At 41.9% G+C, this 15,543-nt stretch overlaps 2 protein-coding genes across 3 annotated transcripts; both read left to right on the forward strand.

The window, feature by feature from the left end:
- Positions 1 to 588: 588 nt before the first annotated feature.
- Positions 589 to 5,325, forward strand: sbk3 (SH3 domain binding kinase family, member 3). The gene is made up of 4 exons (XM_064310277.1): positions 589 to 1,087; positions 2,925 to 3,069; positions 3,411 to 3,613; positions 4,034 to 5,325. Exons 1-4 carry the CDS (start codon positions 1,082 to 1,084, stop codon positions 4,922 to 4,924), a joined length of 1,245 nt encoding a protein of 414 aa, XP_064166347.1. The 5' UTR covers positions 589 to 1,081; the 3' UTR covers positions 4,925 to 5,325.
- Positions 5,326 to 12,221: 6,896 nt separating this feature from the next.
- mfap5 (microfibril associated protein 5) lies at positions 12,222 to 15,540 on the forward strand. 2 transcript variants are annotated; one of them, XM_064311039.1, is made up of 7 exons: positions 12,222 to 12,301; positions 13,194 to 13,277; positions 13,389 to 13,421; positions 13,522 to 13,581; positions 13,853 to 13,940; positions 14,203 to 14,276; positions 14,478 to 15,540. In XM_064311039.1, the coding sequence occupies exons 2-7, from the start codon at positions 13,235 to 13,237 to the stop codon at positions 14,573 to 14,575; spliced, it is 396 nt and encodes a 131-aa protein (XP_064167109.1). In that variant the 5' UTR covers positions 12,222 to 12,301; positions 13,194 to 13,234; the 3' UTR covers positions 14,576 to 15,540. The 2 variants fall into 2 exon arrangements, with proteins under 2 accessions (XP_064167109.1, XP_064167116.1); XM_064311046.1 differs by having other exon boundaries at positions 12,253 to 12,393.
- Positions 15,541 to 15,543: the final 3 nt, after the last annotated feature.

Consider the following 15,543-nt stretch of genomic DNA (forward strand, 5'->3'; position numbering starts at 1 on the left):
ACTGGGCAGCTGTGGTAACCTGAGAGTCTACGGTAGTGATAATAGCAAGTGTTTTTGTTACATAAGAAATCCTAGCTGGAGTTAAATCCCTAATAGTTGTAACAGGGGACACCTATCTGCACAGGGAGAATTAAGGGGGAGAGGTCAGCGGAATTGAAGAAAGTTTGGAGGGAGCGATAGCTGGCAGAGAGAAGAACACTGATTTGGCAGATGAGCAGAGAGTGCATGGATTGCGGCATTAAGCTATTTCATGCAGTAATGTTTCAGCTGTTATCTTTGTCACTTGCAGACAGTACAGGTCTGGAGTAAGTGATAGAGAAGAAGGGAGGGGGGTAAAGAGGGAGGCCAGAGGGCGAGAACCCGTGGCTGTAATTTGAGAATTTGAGAAAAAACTACTATGTGAAGCACTGAGTGGAAGACAGCTTGTTAGCTCGTTTAGACACAGTGAATCCTGGATTCCAGTTGATTGAAACGGAATCCTACTCTGTGGAAAGAATTTACTGAGTTGGAGCGAGTGGGAGAGCGAGGGACGGGGGGCGGGAGAAATGTAGACAAGGAGAGATGGGTATTAGGGAGAGGTGAGACACGGAATGACATGGGTTAATGGCAACAGTGACAGATTGAGCATTTTGGAACATTAACACTGACACTCAGCAAAAGGAAGGGGGTACACACAGGGGGTAAATAAAGAGCTTCAGATGTTTTACAGCAAGCGTACACGCATATTTGTGGGGAGAACAAGCAGTAGGATTTTGGATGGACAGAAAGAGAGTGTGAATGGGTGAGGGAGGGGGAGAGGCTGATACTATTAAAGTATCGGAGCAACGGGGAGAGGGAGGTATTGCTCAGTCTGACATATAAAGCTGTACCTGCATGCAAGCACGGTGAAAGGGGTATATGCTTGTGAAATATCTGTGTCACTAGGCAGGCGTTCAATGGCAAAATAAAGAGCAGATAAGGCTTAGTGAGCACGAGGAGACATACAATATAAAATAATAGTTCACAAACCAATGCACACAGGAATAAAGACAGAGAAACACTCAAACTGAAACAGAAGTTCCAATCTGAGAAAAAATCCACAATGACAGTAAGTAAACTTTACATATAAAACTATACAATGTTTATTGATTTATTTTTAAGTAATATGGGAAGGTAAAGGGGATATTTTAACATTATAGTACGTACGGTTTGGGTTATAGAGTACAGTTTGTGTTGTCATCACAGTAATCTGCATTTTTACTGCTAATCCTGAAAAGAATAGAGGGGTGCTATAGTTAATAGTTAATAGTTCTGCAATCCTCTTGCCTTTAACATATTACTGTGACCAGTTGCAGAGTTTGATAGTGACTGCATAGTCAGGGGATCTAATGGCAAATATTGTATTAACTATTTCATTAGTTGTATTAACTAATAATCACCATGGGTTTCTGGAATATTTTGAATGTCAGTTGCATTCCAAACAACAAGCTGTTCAAGTAGTGTAAAACACATGCCGTTTGTTATTATGTAACTGTTCAAATTTTTTTTTTTTCAATATATGGGGGCTCAGATAAAACCATTCTCCTCAAGAATACCATGACCAGAACCTCTCATGACCAGCTGATTGTTAAAATGCTTTGTTCATGATACAGTAATATTGTGGGTTTTCCTTCATTATTAAAAAAAATATTTTCTTTTAAATATCTTCTCTGATTGTAATGTAAAAGGATTGTTCTTTCCCATGTACTACATGTGGAGAGAAGCAGTTTGTATGCACTTTTTGTACGTCGCTTTGGATAAAAGTGTCTATCAAATAAATGTAATGCAATGTAATGGTATTCATTTGAAGTGGACATTAAATGAAAATAGATTCCAACCTGTATCGCTAGTTTGTTGAAGGGCCCCAAACTGACAATAACTGTTAAAAGGCTGTTCTATCCACAACCCAGCACTTAACAGATAAACAAGAACAATTAATGAACAGCTCATTTGTAATAAAAAGGCATAATTAGTGCAGTCTCAGAGCCAGTGTTGAGAAACATTTACATACTTTTCAAGCTGCTTTGTCTCATTCCAAGAAGTAAACTTGCATCCCCTGATTTATTAACACCTTAAACCTCTCCTTACTGAATTCATTGAATCCTCTAGCTTAAATACACATACTTTATTTGAATAGTTGTGGTGCAAGGGGAAGTAAGGCATTAATCAATGCTGGAATAAAGATTCCAAAAGTTGCTTTCACCTCGTTGTAAATTCCAGAGGTCTTACCACAGTAAAATATAGCTGCTACTGTCCCTGACCACACCATGACCTGTTGTCACATGAGATGCTCTGCAAATTAAATTAAAATTTCATAACTAGAGTTATGGCGTTTCATAACGGCTGAAGCCATATTTGTTGACAGGCATCTAAAATATTATGGCTAAGCAATCAAATCAGAGAAAGATTCATAAGGAATATTTTCAAGGCCAAATGTACGATTGTACATTGTTACTGTTGTGGATGCACTCAAATAAAGGGTTATAAGTTTGCAACTTACGTATTCTCCTGTGACTATTTTGCTGTGACAGTTGTATAATTCCCTCGATTGTCTCATGTGGAGACTGTCGGCAATGATAACATGTCAAATTTACTTATAACAAGCTGAGGTGTTTTACATGACTTGAAAAAAGTCTTCCATTTTTTTTGGTATTGGACTGAGTACAAACTTGTTTTTGGTTCAGTCCTTTTTGGCATTAGCCTCAGATACCAAAAGGATTCATTTACACGTACAAGTACATAACCACTCCACAGAGAGACAGGGGTGCAGTAACTGAATTAGTCTTCAGTTAATTATTCATTCATATTCATTGCATATACAAAGCTTGGTAGCAACGATGGTCACGTAGGCAGTAACAGTGGTTATCGAAGTGACGCTCAAGCCCGGTTCACTCTGTTCCTGTCAGGCAGCTACACAGCAGCTGGAGGAGCTGTGCTATCTGACAGCACAGTCACTTCCATCACTGAAGACCTCGGACCACTTTCGGCTTGTCAAGCTGCTGGGCCAGGGGTCATACGGCAAGGTGATGCTGGCAGTTCACAGAAAGAGAGGTCAGCGCACGTCAGTATATCTCCACCCCACCCCCAGCCCCCCCCCCCCACCCCTTCCTACAGCTTAAAAGCTGGTGTTAAAGAGATGAGGACTTTCAGTGTGTATTAACCCTTACAGAAATGCAATATACTGGAAATATATCAAAATCAAATGCATTGCTTATACATTGCAAGACTTCATAATACATGGGCAAACGTGCAAATTATTGCTGCTTTCAAACATTTTAATATATTTTAAAATACATGTGAAATACATTATCATTACGTTTCAAAAACGTCCACATATTGTCAAAGTACTGCAGTATATTTCATTATCATAAGGGCTGTGGCCTCTTTTTCAGGCACTCCCATGGCCCTGAAATTCTTCCCTCGTGGATCGACCTCCCTCGCCTCCTTCCTGCGTGAATACAACCTGTCTCTTAGTTTTTGCACTCATCCATCTCTCACCAGAGCTTTGGGAATTTTCTATTCCACGCCCTCATACTACGTCTTTGCTCAGCAGGCTGGCCTGTATGGGGACCTGTTTGAAGTGATTGTTGGAAAGGTCAGTATATTTCAGCCTCACTTCACCAGAAAGACTTCTAATCCCATGGTGCACTAAGTGGGGATCCCACGTGTCCTGTATAAAATGGAAATGTGATATTCCCTGATTGGAAGCTGACATTTGTGGATTTCTCAGCCTTTTTACAGTTTTTACAGCCTTTTTATAGTTGCAGTTATACATTTCCAAAGACCTCGTCTGAATAATTAATTTGGCTCTTCAAACAGAATTGATTTTGAGTGGCATACCCACCAAGGTCCCCCGGACCGAGCCTGTACAGCGTTAAAAGACTTTCTCACTCTTTAAGGCAACTTCCCTAATTCTGAGATGCAACGAGACCTACCTTCCCCATGTACAGTGTGTTTGAATGTAATAAAATGGGATGTCCCTGTCCCTGATGCCACTCTGTCACTGTGTGTCCAGATGGCGATGGGGGAGGAGTGCGTGCAGCGGGTTGTGTCCCAGTTGAGCGGCGCCATCTCCCACCTCCACTCCCTGGGGTTCGTCCATCGAGACATCAAGCCGGAGAACATCTTCCTGTGTGACAAGGCCTGCCGTTGGGTCAAACTGGGCGACTTTGGGCTGGCCAGGCCCCAGGGAACCCGGGTACGGGCGGTGTGGTACGACTCGCCGTTCTGCGTCCCGGAGGTGGAGGCGGCCAAGGAGAGGGTGGAGGCCAAAGGGAAGGACGCTGAGGGAGAGCCGGGGAGCGAAGGCTCGGAGGACATGCGGCAAACGGGAGGAACGATAGAGGACAGGAAGAAGGTAGAGAAGAAGGAAGGGAAGAAGGTCCTCTGGATGTCAGTGGAGCCCAGCATAGACAGCTGGGCCCTGGGGATCCTAATCTACTGCATGTTGACGTCCTGCTTCCCTTGGGAGGAGACCACCGCTGACGACCCGGGATACAGGAAATACAAGAAGTGGTTTGACAGGGAGGCAGACAGAGAGGAGAGGATGAGTCGCAGAAATCAGGGGGAGAGGACAGAGAGGAAGGAAGTTAAGGGAAAAAGTGAGGAAATCATGAGGCTGGAGGAGAGGAAGAGTCATGAGGCTCCAGAACTAAACCCTCCCATCCCCCAGTTTTCGGTCTTCAGCCCGCTGGCCCTCGCCCTGTTCCGGCAGGTTCTGAACCCAGATCCGAAGCAGCGGGCGGCGGCCGACGAGGTCTTGGGGTACCTAGGCGGAGCCTGGCTTCTGGAAACAGAAAAAGAGGAAAAGAGACGGATGAGGGAAGCAGAGCAGGAAGCCAGGAAAATAAGCGAGGGAGGGGTTATGGGGGGGGAGAAGGAAAGGGAAAGCAGACGGGAGAGATAAGGGGGGGGGGGCGCAGTCAATAAACAAGTAAAAAAGAGAAGGGGGGGAGGAGAAAACAGAGTCCAAATGAAGAAGAGGGAGGAGTGTGGGAGTCACAAAATGTAGCAACGTCTGATTTCACTTGTGCAATGAAATATAATACTATTTTGTACACGTCTATGTTTATGTCTATTAACGAGGTGATGGAACACATTCTGGAAATTTCAGAACACAATGCAATTTACACTGTTTGCTCTTTTATTTTTATTTGTATGTATATATAGATATATATTTTTTAAATAGCTCAGTTAGTTGTTAACTACAGTGCGTGAAAACTAGAGATGTATATATTACCAGGCACCACAAAGTTTATTACATACTGTATGTTTATTCAAAGTGTCAATAAAACTGATATGTCTTTCCACCTGCGTAACCTTTTTGGTCCTTGAGAAACTTATATTTAGAACAGACATCACGATATCATATTGACTTGCCTAGTCTCAGCTGAAAAAGGCCATAAATTTAAATGAAAACCGGAATTATGTAACACCAGAGAGAGTGGAGTTGAACTTTTAGAATTTGAGGTAATGTAATAGAGGTAATAACAAAATAAGCTCAATACATTGACACTGACCAACACACCACTGAGACTTGGCCAGGCACTAGGTGGGGGCAGACTGGACGTGGTGCTGTACCAAAGAGGACAACTTTGGGCCCTCCCAGGCTTACCTCTGGTGAGGTCCCCTCCAGATGGATTTAAAAATAACTTCACTCTGTCTATTTACACCCCGGCACTTCATCACCTTCTATTCTATCTCTCCCACCCTATCGTCGTGCAAAAACCACCAGGCGGTCTGCTGGTTCAGCACATACGCACAGACCCCATTCACGCACACGCTCCCAAATCCCTGCTATTGTAGCCATGGCTACCGGCCCAAACACATTGTGCATGCATGTGATATTAAACCTATAATAATCTTCCCATTTGCTTTCCCCGAGTGTATACAAGCATCTCCGCCTGCTGGACAGGCGCTTTTGTCTTTCACCGAGGGCTTGCTTTCGAAGTGCATTGCTTCTGAGAACTGGAGATTAAGGGCAGCGCCAATCCAAAAATAAAAATGTTGTGCTTTCTCCTTTTCAATTCAGGCCTCCCAAGACAAGAAAGCACTTGACACTCATATCAATGCAGCGTTCATCTCTTTCCTAAAATTCAGTGCGCTTATCTGAAATGACATCTCTTTGGAAACCAGGTTATGCTTTCGGATTTGTTTCAGTTGCACTGTGACCTGGCATGTGTGTACAGTTGTCTTGGATGTATTAAGAAAATGACATCACAATGAGGACATACATACTTTTACACTTTCCACAAGAAAAGCGAGTGATCCCTTACTTTATTTTCCCACATTGTGCATGCGATATTAAACCTACAATAATCATCCCATTCATTTTATCAAGCGTATACAAGCATCTCTGCCTGGTGTATTAAGAAAATGACTTCTCACTGAGGACATACATATTTTTACACTTTCCACAAAAGAAAAGAGTGGTCCCTTATTTTATTTTCCCACTCTCTCATTTCCCATACTGCATAAACATATTTTTTCTTGATCTGTTTCTATTGCTTCCTTAGTGCAGGTTTAAGAGAACTTTTAGTATATTTGGTTGATTCTAGGCTTTTGATTGCATCCGGAGTCTCTTATTGGCTTTAGGCTTGCCAAAATCAACTGTTTGGAATATTTTTAAGAATGAAGATAACACTGGTGAGCTCTATAATTGCAAAGGTCCTGGTAGGCCAAGGAAGACCTCTACAGTTGATGACTGAAGAATTCTCATCATAATGAAGGAAAAAACCCCAAACACCTGTCTGACAGATCAGAAACAGTCTTCAGGAGGCAGGCATGGATGTATCAGTGATTAATGTTTCCAGAAGACTTTACAAACATAACTACAGAGGCTACACCACAAGATGCAAACCACTAGTTAGCTGCAAAAACAGGAAGGCCAGCATACAGTGTTCTAAGATGTATCTAAAAGAACCAGTAGAGCTGTGGAAAAAGGTCTTGTGGACAGATGAGACCAAAATTCACTTGTATCAGAGTGATTGCAAGAGCGAAGTGTGGGCACCAAACGGAACTGCCCAAGATTATCATCTGACGAAGTGAAACAAATGCAAGAAAATGCAATTGCCTGCTGCTAGACAAAGAAACTGACTTGGTCATGAATCCAAGCAGGAGCATTTCAAAGCCCAAAAATGAAGGGAATCACCAGACAAACTGTGGAGATGAAAGTGGTGTAACTGGAAAGAGCAAGACAGAGGACACAGACCAGTGGACACGCAGTGAAATGAAGGTATGACATGGTGTGGTATGACATGGTGTGACATTTCATATGACATGAATTTTGCATTTGAGTGTGTGCATGTATGTACTGCATGTGTACTTGAGTGAAGGACTCAAGGGGGTGAATCAACAGTCCGGTGTAGAGATTTCTTTTATGGGTGTTAGGGAAGGTTGAAGGAGAAACAGAAGGAGAAAAGGAGGGGGCAGGTTACCATTTCCCCTAATAAACAAGTCTAGAAATGATCCTGCGTTTATGGGCTAGCATTCCTCCCTTATCCCCCCGTTATTTCTTTTCTCCGTCCGTGAGTGGGTGTGAACGTACCATGTTTCACAGCAGAAGCTCCAAACAATCACCATCCAAGGTCCCCCTGTAATTATTTTCCAGCTTGCTTAGCACCACCGTGGCTATATGATATTTTTTATTCTGCGCAACAGGGATATAATATATGCAACACTGAGAGGAGAGTGGCGTGTGAGAGAACATCAACAACATATCAAATACAACTCGTGTCTGCCAGCCTTCCATTAGTGTAACTTGGAAAGTAAAAAAATAAAATGCGGTGTGAGATGTACCTCATCCCCCAGAGTATTTAACATACAAGTACAGTATTTGTTTTTTTTATTTTTCACAGTTATGTTTCTTCTTTTCTTTTGTTTCAATGACTGCCCGACAGAAAATTCCAGCTAAGACCAGCTGGGATTCTAAACTGGGACAGTTTAAGCTGTGTTTTTGTCACTTCTAGCTGGTCATAGCTGGTCTGTGGAGGTGTAGTTAATGGGCAAGGAACGAAAGGTCACAGGTTCAATTCCTGGGTAGGGCACTGACGTTGTACCCTAGAGCATGGTACTTAACCTGCATTGCTTCAGTATATATCCAGTTATATAAATGGATGTAATGTAAATGCTATGTAAAGGCTGAGTAAGCTGGTGGTCAAACTTGTTGACTGGCTGACTACAGGCTGGTCTGTCAGTGAACAGTTGGTTTGTCTCAAAACACAGCTTAAACCAACTTGTCTGGCTTTGGCTGACTCAATATGGAATTTTCAGCAGGTTGATATCCTGGAATGCTCAAATTATTCCCACAACAGAACCATGTAAACACAATCATCCAAGAAAGTTAGTTGGCTCATTCAGTGATTTTTCTTGGAGGCAGCAGCTTTGCAATTGAAAGTGATTTATTTCACTGGCCGACTATCGCCTAACTCTAGCTGGCAGCATTCCTTTATATCCCCGTCCCCTGGTTTGGCAGACAGGGCAGGAGTGACAAGTCACAGCGTGTGCTAGTTCACCCGGGGTCTCCATCGCTCAAAATGTCATCAGATTTATTTATTTGCATGCATAATTGCTACCATTGCAACTTGTTCGGCTCTTCTGCCGGTGCATGAGAGAATGTGGGTATTAATGACAGTTTGTGTCAACGCGTGTGCGACGTGCGGATACATAAATTATTAAAACGCGCAGGATATACTGGCAACTGGAACAAATCAAACTATCAGTTTATCCTGAGCATGAGAGAATGTGGGTACGAATGTGTCTGTTTGTGTGTCTGCATAGTTATGGTTAAAATGCACAGCATAAACTGGCGACCGGAACAAATCATACTATGAAGTTTCCATTAGCCTCGTTCGCTAGATTCTTTTTAGTATGTAAATAGAGGGCGCCCTCTGGTGGCCGTTGCCCTCCGGCACCAAAGACTTAAAACGGCTCTTCTCTCATTCGCACTTTCCCCGCCAGTTAAGTCCATTTTTCCATCGCTCTTAACACAAAATAAAATGTGATATGCAGTGCAATACATGACAACACAGGGAGGCTTCTCTATTCACTGCATGACTCGGCAAACTACTTAACTGAATTAGCTGGCATTAGTAGGCTAATCTTATAATGCTACACTAATCAATTTAGCTACAGCATAATTGCTATTAAATTAAATGCATAATTGATATCAAAACAGTAATTTCAGTATAATTACAGAAGAAGAATATTCTAATATAATAGAATTAGAATAATTACTAACAATTATTATGATTTCTTCTCATGTTCCCAGTATTTCACAATAATTTATAAAACTGGATAAACCAAAAAGGTGTTAAACAATGGGTAATACATAATTTTTGTACAATTACTACAGCTGTAAGACCTCGTGCAGCTGATTTTGTGATGGACTGAGCACAATGAACTTCAAGAGTTCAGTGTTTTGCATAATGAAAATGAGTGCTCATTACTGTAATGTTATTCTGCATCTTTAACTTAAATTCTGCATTCCTGTTCAACCTGAACTAATAATTTTCAATGTACCGTACTGCCTATGTCACAATCCACAGGTTCTGAAGTGGAATTAATGGATTTGTCCAAACAGGCCAATCAGATTAAGCTGGCAAAATAAGTCTGGACATATAAATGTGTGTGCCTGTAGGTCATTACTTTGATTTTATACACCTTCAGAGTTACTCTTTTACTCTTTTCAGACAATTTACAACAATTCTGAATATTATTGAATAGAACCATTAACAATCTGCCATACCAGGCTACGATCTGTGATTGAGGGCAAAATGTTCAACCAGTAATTTAAGAAATATTTTCCAAATTAAATTAGGTGCAGGCGGCACGGTGGTGAAGTCGGTAGCACTGTCGGCTCACAGCAAGGAGGTTGTGGGTTCGAATCTCAGCTTGGGGCCTTTCTGTGAGGAGTTTGCATGTTCTCCCTGTGTCTGCGTGGGTTTCCATTGGGTACTCTGGTTTCCTCCCACAGTCCAAAGACATGCAGGTAGGCCGATTGAAGACCCTAAATTGCCCATAGGTAAGAGTGTGTGAGTGAATGGTGTGTGCGATAGATTGACGGCCTGTCCAGGGTGTATTCCTGCCCAATGCACACTGGGATAGGCTCCAGCACCCCCCGCGACCCTGCTCAAGATAAGTGGGTATAGATCATGGATGGATGGATGGAAATTAGGTGCAAAATTTGATTCAATAAAAATTTCACCAGATTGATGAAAAGCAGCTTTGGCATCTTCAGTTCCACCAGAGATGGCGGTTAGTCCTATTTTTATAATTTCTCATGTTGTTCTGGCCAGGACAGATCAATACCTCCCTACTGGGAGTGCAGTCCCTTAATCAAACTGCATTAGAGAAGAATTATCCTGTATCTCCAATACAACACACACTACAGAGAAAAATTTCAACATTAGGAATGACATGTAGGGGCTGTATCCATAGGCACAGGTTTAACAGTGGCGTATCCCCGGTCCGTCACTCTGCAGAACAAATTGTTTTCTTCCTTTCATGTCATTTTGTGTGTCTCCCTCATCAGCTTTTCTCTTTCTATTTCTCACCTTCTGTCTTCCTTTGCTCATAACCAGTCCCTGTTTGTGATCGTTCTCTTCCTCTATTTCCACCTCTCTAGTTCCACTCTCTCCCTTCAACTCCCTTTCCTCTTCTCTTTCTTCCAGAATGGGAATTATATTCAGATTGGGTCTGTAAATGTAAATGCTGAAAAACAGTTCAAGACAGACTGGGAAGGATGTTGGCTCTGAATCCGGCTTTGAGTGGGAACAGGCCCAAGAGCGGAAAAGTAAATTAGGGCAGGGACTTGTCTGAGGATATGTCATTAAATTGAAATTAGATGTGGGGCTGGTTTGTGGGGCTGGTTTGATGCCAGCGCTGGGGAAAATCCATCTTACGCTAATTGTCTTGTGGTGGCTATGCGCTATGACTCAGCCTGCAGCTGCGATCGTGCCGTAGCGCAGAAGCAGTGCGATGTGAGCTCACAGCCTTCAACTTTCAACTTCATTGTCCGGAAGGAAATTTGGTTTCGAAGTGAGGACCGCAAAACCCAACGTCGGAAACGTCACATAAACAAATTCAATAAATAAAGATCAACAGACAAGCATGACCGAAAGGGGTCGCTCCTGTCCGATTCAACAGTGCTGTACTGAGAGCACCAAATGTCAACAGATGGCCTTTACCATGCTGGGGTCAACGTCGCGGTGTTCATTGTCACATGCTGCTTGTTGGGTCTGTTTTTGTCCCTGCTTATGTCTGACATGGCATTCCTGTTCCTCACACACCCCTCTGTGCTGTGAGTCACACAGCTACAGTCCCACAGGTCTGTAGAGTTCTTTGTCCAGAACTTTGTCTTGATTCTGATGAGCGTAAGGCCAGCTCAACCCCAGGTCATTCTCTGTGAGATGGAGATGTGGGTGATTCTGATTGTGTACTGCCTTCCATCTGTCTCCACAGGTGACTGATTAGCAGTGTCTGGTGGTGCTAATTATTTTGGGTTTGTTTATTTTACAGGGACTGCACACAATAAATTTATTGCATAAGATGTAGTTAAATGCTCATTTACATCTGTTGACCCTGGCCAGTGGATAGTGTCAGGGCTTGGACCATCACAGTGCTTTTACCATCACAGAATCAGCAATTCATAAATTCATTTCAGAATCATAAATTAAGGGGTTACCACATTAAAAACAAGTGAAAATCCTAGACAATAAACAAGAGACAAATTATAAACACTAAGTCCATTTATGAGTTCATTTCAGAATCATTATAAATATGGAGATGGATCATAAGTAAGCACACACATGATTCCTTTCAGTGCTGGAACAAGTTGTAAAGTATAAAACATTCTGGTTCTTGGTCTGCATAGTACATTAGTGCTTTAATACTGACATATATACACTTGCTGGTCTGGGAATGTTGCCAGGTCCATACAGTAGTTCATATAAATGAGGTGAATGCACATGTTCTCCTACATTTGCAAGTCGCTCTGGATAGGAACATCTGCTAAATGAACATAATCTCAATGTAACAATGTTATGTAAATGTCATGTGAGGAGCACTGCAAATAATGGTATATTGTTTTGCTAGAAAAAGAATCAAGAGAAACAGTCAGGATTGAGAGAGAGATCGAGAAAGAGAGACAGAGGGGCAAGAGAGAGGGAGGGGGAGAGGGAGGGAAGGAAGGAAGGAGGGTGATAGGGAGGAGAGTAGGGAGGGGTAAAGAGACACAGATTCAGACAAAGATTCATAAAACAGAGATTCAGAAGAGAAGAAAGTTGTGAGTAGTCTATTCTTCTTTTTTTGCAGAACAGATAGAAATAAAGAAATACGGAGATATATGCAGACAATCTGAAGCAGAGAACAGTAAAGGTATATGAGAGTCATTGTGAACTAAAATATGTGCATATGTGCATTTATACCGTTTTCACCAAGGAATGGTGTGGACAGGTTTTAAAATTATGCAAGCTTGTTCAACACTGAAATATTTTTTAGACAAAATATGTGAGGTAAAAGCATGCTTTAACTGTAGCAAGAAAACTGCATTAAGAGGGAGGAACTGCAACAGGGAGGAAGAGTCAAAGCATTGTGAGCATAGGAAATAAAATATATAAACAACTGTATGTATGAAACATGGGTAAGAACAATATGTACAATAGCTAAGTGACAGAGGAAGAGAGAGAAATAGAGAGAGGGAGAGAGAAAAGGAAAGAAAGAGAGGGGAGAGAGAGGGAGGGAGAGAGGGAAAGAGAATGGAGGGAGGGAGGAAAGGGGCATTAAGTGAGAACATGAAAAACACATTCTTTGGGGTGAACTCATGCCTTGGACACCAAACTAATACTGACACATTACACAGGCTGCTGCCAGACACAGAAAGAGGGAGAGGGAGAGGGAGGACGTCAGGGTGGCTGATACTTGATACAATAACTGACTTTTCTCATAACCTGAGATTGCGTTTTAAAACAATTATTAACTAGCGTGAGCACTAACTAGTGTACTAACTACCTAAGGACTGTATTTTTACGGTACATACATTTTAGCAGTGGGGAACAAGGAGAAAATGTGAGCCACAGTAGTCTATGCACAGTGCAGGTAACTGGGATTATTGTCCACGTACACTAAAAGTGAAGAGGGAGGAGAGGGATGACATGATTCTACTTTGGTTCATTTAGTTTTGTCCAGCATACGACATTGGCTGTGAAAGGCTGCAGGGATGGGCGGTTTTCGCAAAGCGGTGCTTTTCTGCAGTTTCCAAGGTAATATGTACAAACAAACAACAACACATGGAATCATTGTTTCCCCATTGAGTTGGGAGCACTCATTTTCACAAATGTGGAAAAAAAAAAACTTTTTTTTCTCCTCACCAGTGCTTGTTGCTGTTGTCTGGGCTCAGCAAACTGGTAATTCAATTAACTTGAATGTTTATGAAAAAGTTCCAGTCATAGCATGCCATGACTATGAATGGTAACTATTTGACGTGTTGCATTTCTCATGTATAAGAGGTGACCTTCATTCCAAATGACGAAAATGATGAGGGCGCAGGCACCCATCCCTCCTCAGGTAAAAAAAAAAAAAAGTATTTGTATATTTTTGTGTATAGGAAATACATTGTGCAATTGATTTTTGCTGATGTGAGTTATGATCTGACAAATACAGAAGTAGAACTTTACAAAAATGTTGCAAAATTGAAAGCAACTTGTGAAAATGAAGTGTAATTAAATGAGAGAAAAGGACGGTCCGTGGGTGATTCCTGCTTTGTGTGTGTTCAATTTATCCAAATGCAAAACTGTGTAACAGTGCCTATGTACATTGCGAACCACCTGTCATTCAGATTGTAGAGAAGAGACATATCCTTGCACCCGGATGTACTCTGTCCATCGCCCCATAAAGAGATGCATTCATTCTCTCTGTCTCTACAGGTAAGCAGGCACACTGTATCTTTTCCCTCTCAGTCTCAGAACACATATTCTGCGGTGTAAAAAAAGCAATGAGTGTGTATTGTAGAATGCTGGTCATGTATGCACTGAATCATTGGTATTGTAAGTATGCTGGTCATGAGGCATCCATGCGCATGACATCATTAGCCTTGTCCTCTCAGTTAACGTTCACTAATCTACAGCGCGCAAAGATAGCTGGTGTTAATGCACGGCAGCATTAACTAGCGCATATTCTTTTCCTCAGTATTCCTCGGGTCTACGTCATCAACAAGGAGATATGCGTCAGAACAGTCTGTCAGCATGAAGAGATACTCAAAGGTGAAAGATTCCCGCCTTGAAGCACATTAGGCCACCTTTTCACTGAACACAAGTCAGCAGTCAGCACACAGGTTGTGTGACCTTAATGAAATATTTAAAACACAGATGTGTGTGTGTCCGTGTGTGTGTGTGTGCGCACTTGTGTGTGTTTGAGCATGCGTGTGGAGTAATAATCTCTTCTTCTTGATCGTTCACTCTCAGCGGAACTTTGCAGAGAGAAATCCGGATGGCCCAAGCGACTTCAGAGATCAGCCAAAAGACGCTGTCTTCGTGCAAAAACCTGGAAAATCAACAACTGAAGCAATGAGGGTGGGGGGGGGGGGGGGGTCTAGAGTAGGGAAAAATCATAGGAAGATGTAGATGTGTCACAAACAGATGCATTTAGGAAACACAGGCATCACCTTTTTCCCAGGAAACCAGTTCTGAAATTTATCTGTTTCAAATTATCATTGTTACTGTGTATTTGTTAAACTCCTGTGAGTCATATGAGACGAACAGTGTTTACGTGTTGTACTGTTGATCCAAGGGACATGCTTCTAACTACTTTGCTGCACAAAGACATTTGGACATGTAATGTCTATATATTCATATTCATGTTTTAGATTCCAAATAGTCTCATGACTGTGTCTCTAGGGTTACAAATGATATATGATATATGATATATTAGAGCATGTTTTTATTCATACAGGAAACAAGATTACTCTGTATTTTAATTAGCTGAATGTTTTTTAACACTGACTATTATGAAGTCTGAAGTTGTTTTTTATGTTGTCTGTTGACATCATTTTTTAATGTACTTTCTAATACTGCAAAATAACATTGTGTGCAGGTTGGGCTAAATATTCTCGGGGGGAAAAAATAGGCCAAATTGCGCAGCATATTACAATGAGCTCACTGACAGAACGCTAGAGCTGACACTAGGAGGCAGTCTGGAGACATCGGAACGTAAACATGAGAAAGCAAGGAAACTGAATGGGCTGAGCAGCTCTTATTGGAAAACACCAGTCACTGAAACCGGACTGCGTTTGCACTTTTGTAACTTGTAATAATTAATATTAACAATCACATAAATTAAAGAAGCACCTCTTTTGAGACAACTTGGTATCCGAGATCCCACTCTAGACAAAAAGTCCTATTGGCATATTCACATTCCACTTCACCTCTCCACAACACGGTTCGTGTGAACGTGCCTTCATATGTCTTCCCAATGCTTTTCACTGCATTTATGATGACAAAGAAACATATAAAGCAAATCATAAACCTTTGC

Source organism: Anguilla rostrata, chromosome 1 (assembly GCF_018555375.3).
Source record: "Anguilla rostrata isolate EN2019 chromosome 1, ASM1855537v3, whole genome shotgun sequence".
NCBI classification, from domain to species: Eukaryota; Metazoa; Chordata; class Actinopteri; order Anguilliformes; family Anguillidae; genus Anguilla; species Anguilla rostrata.

Excerpts from the sequence above, each read along its gene's own strand:
- sbk3 (XM_064310277.1), top strand. Across the intron at positions 3,070-3,410 it reads GGCAGTTCACAGAAAGAGAG|GCACTCCCATGGCCCTGAAA; the intron begins GTCAGCGCACGT and ends CCTCTTTTTCAG. Across the intron at positions 3,614-4,033 it reads TTGAAGTGATTGTTGGAAAG|ATGGCGATGGGGGAGGAGTG; the intron begins GTCAGTATATTT and ends CTGTGTGTCCAG.
- mfap5 (XM_064311039.1), top strand. The coding sequence starts at position 13,235 with ATGGGCGGTTTTCGCAAAGCGGTGCTTTTCTGCAGTTTCCAAG. Across the intron at positions 13,422-13,521 it reads TGTCTGGGCTCAGCAAACTG|AGGTGACCTTCATTCCAAAT; the intron begins GTAATTCAATTA and ends CTCATGTATAAG. Across the intron at positions 13,941-14,202 it reads CATTCTCTCTGTCTCTACAG|TATTCCTCGGGTCTACGTCA; the intron begins GTAAGCAGGCAC and ends TCTTTTCCTCAG.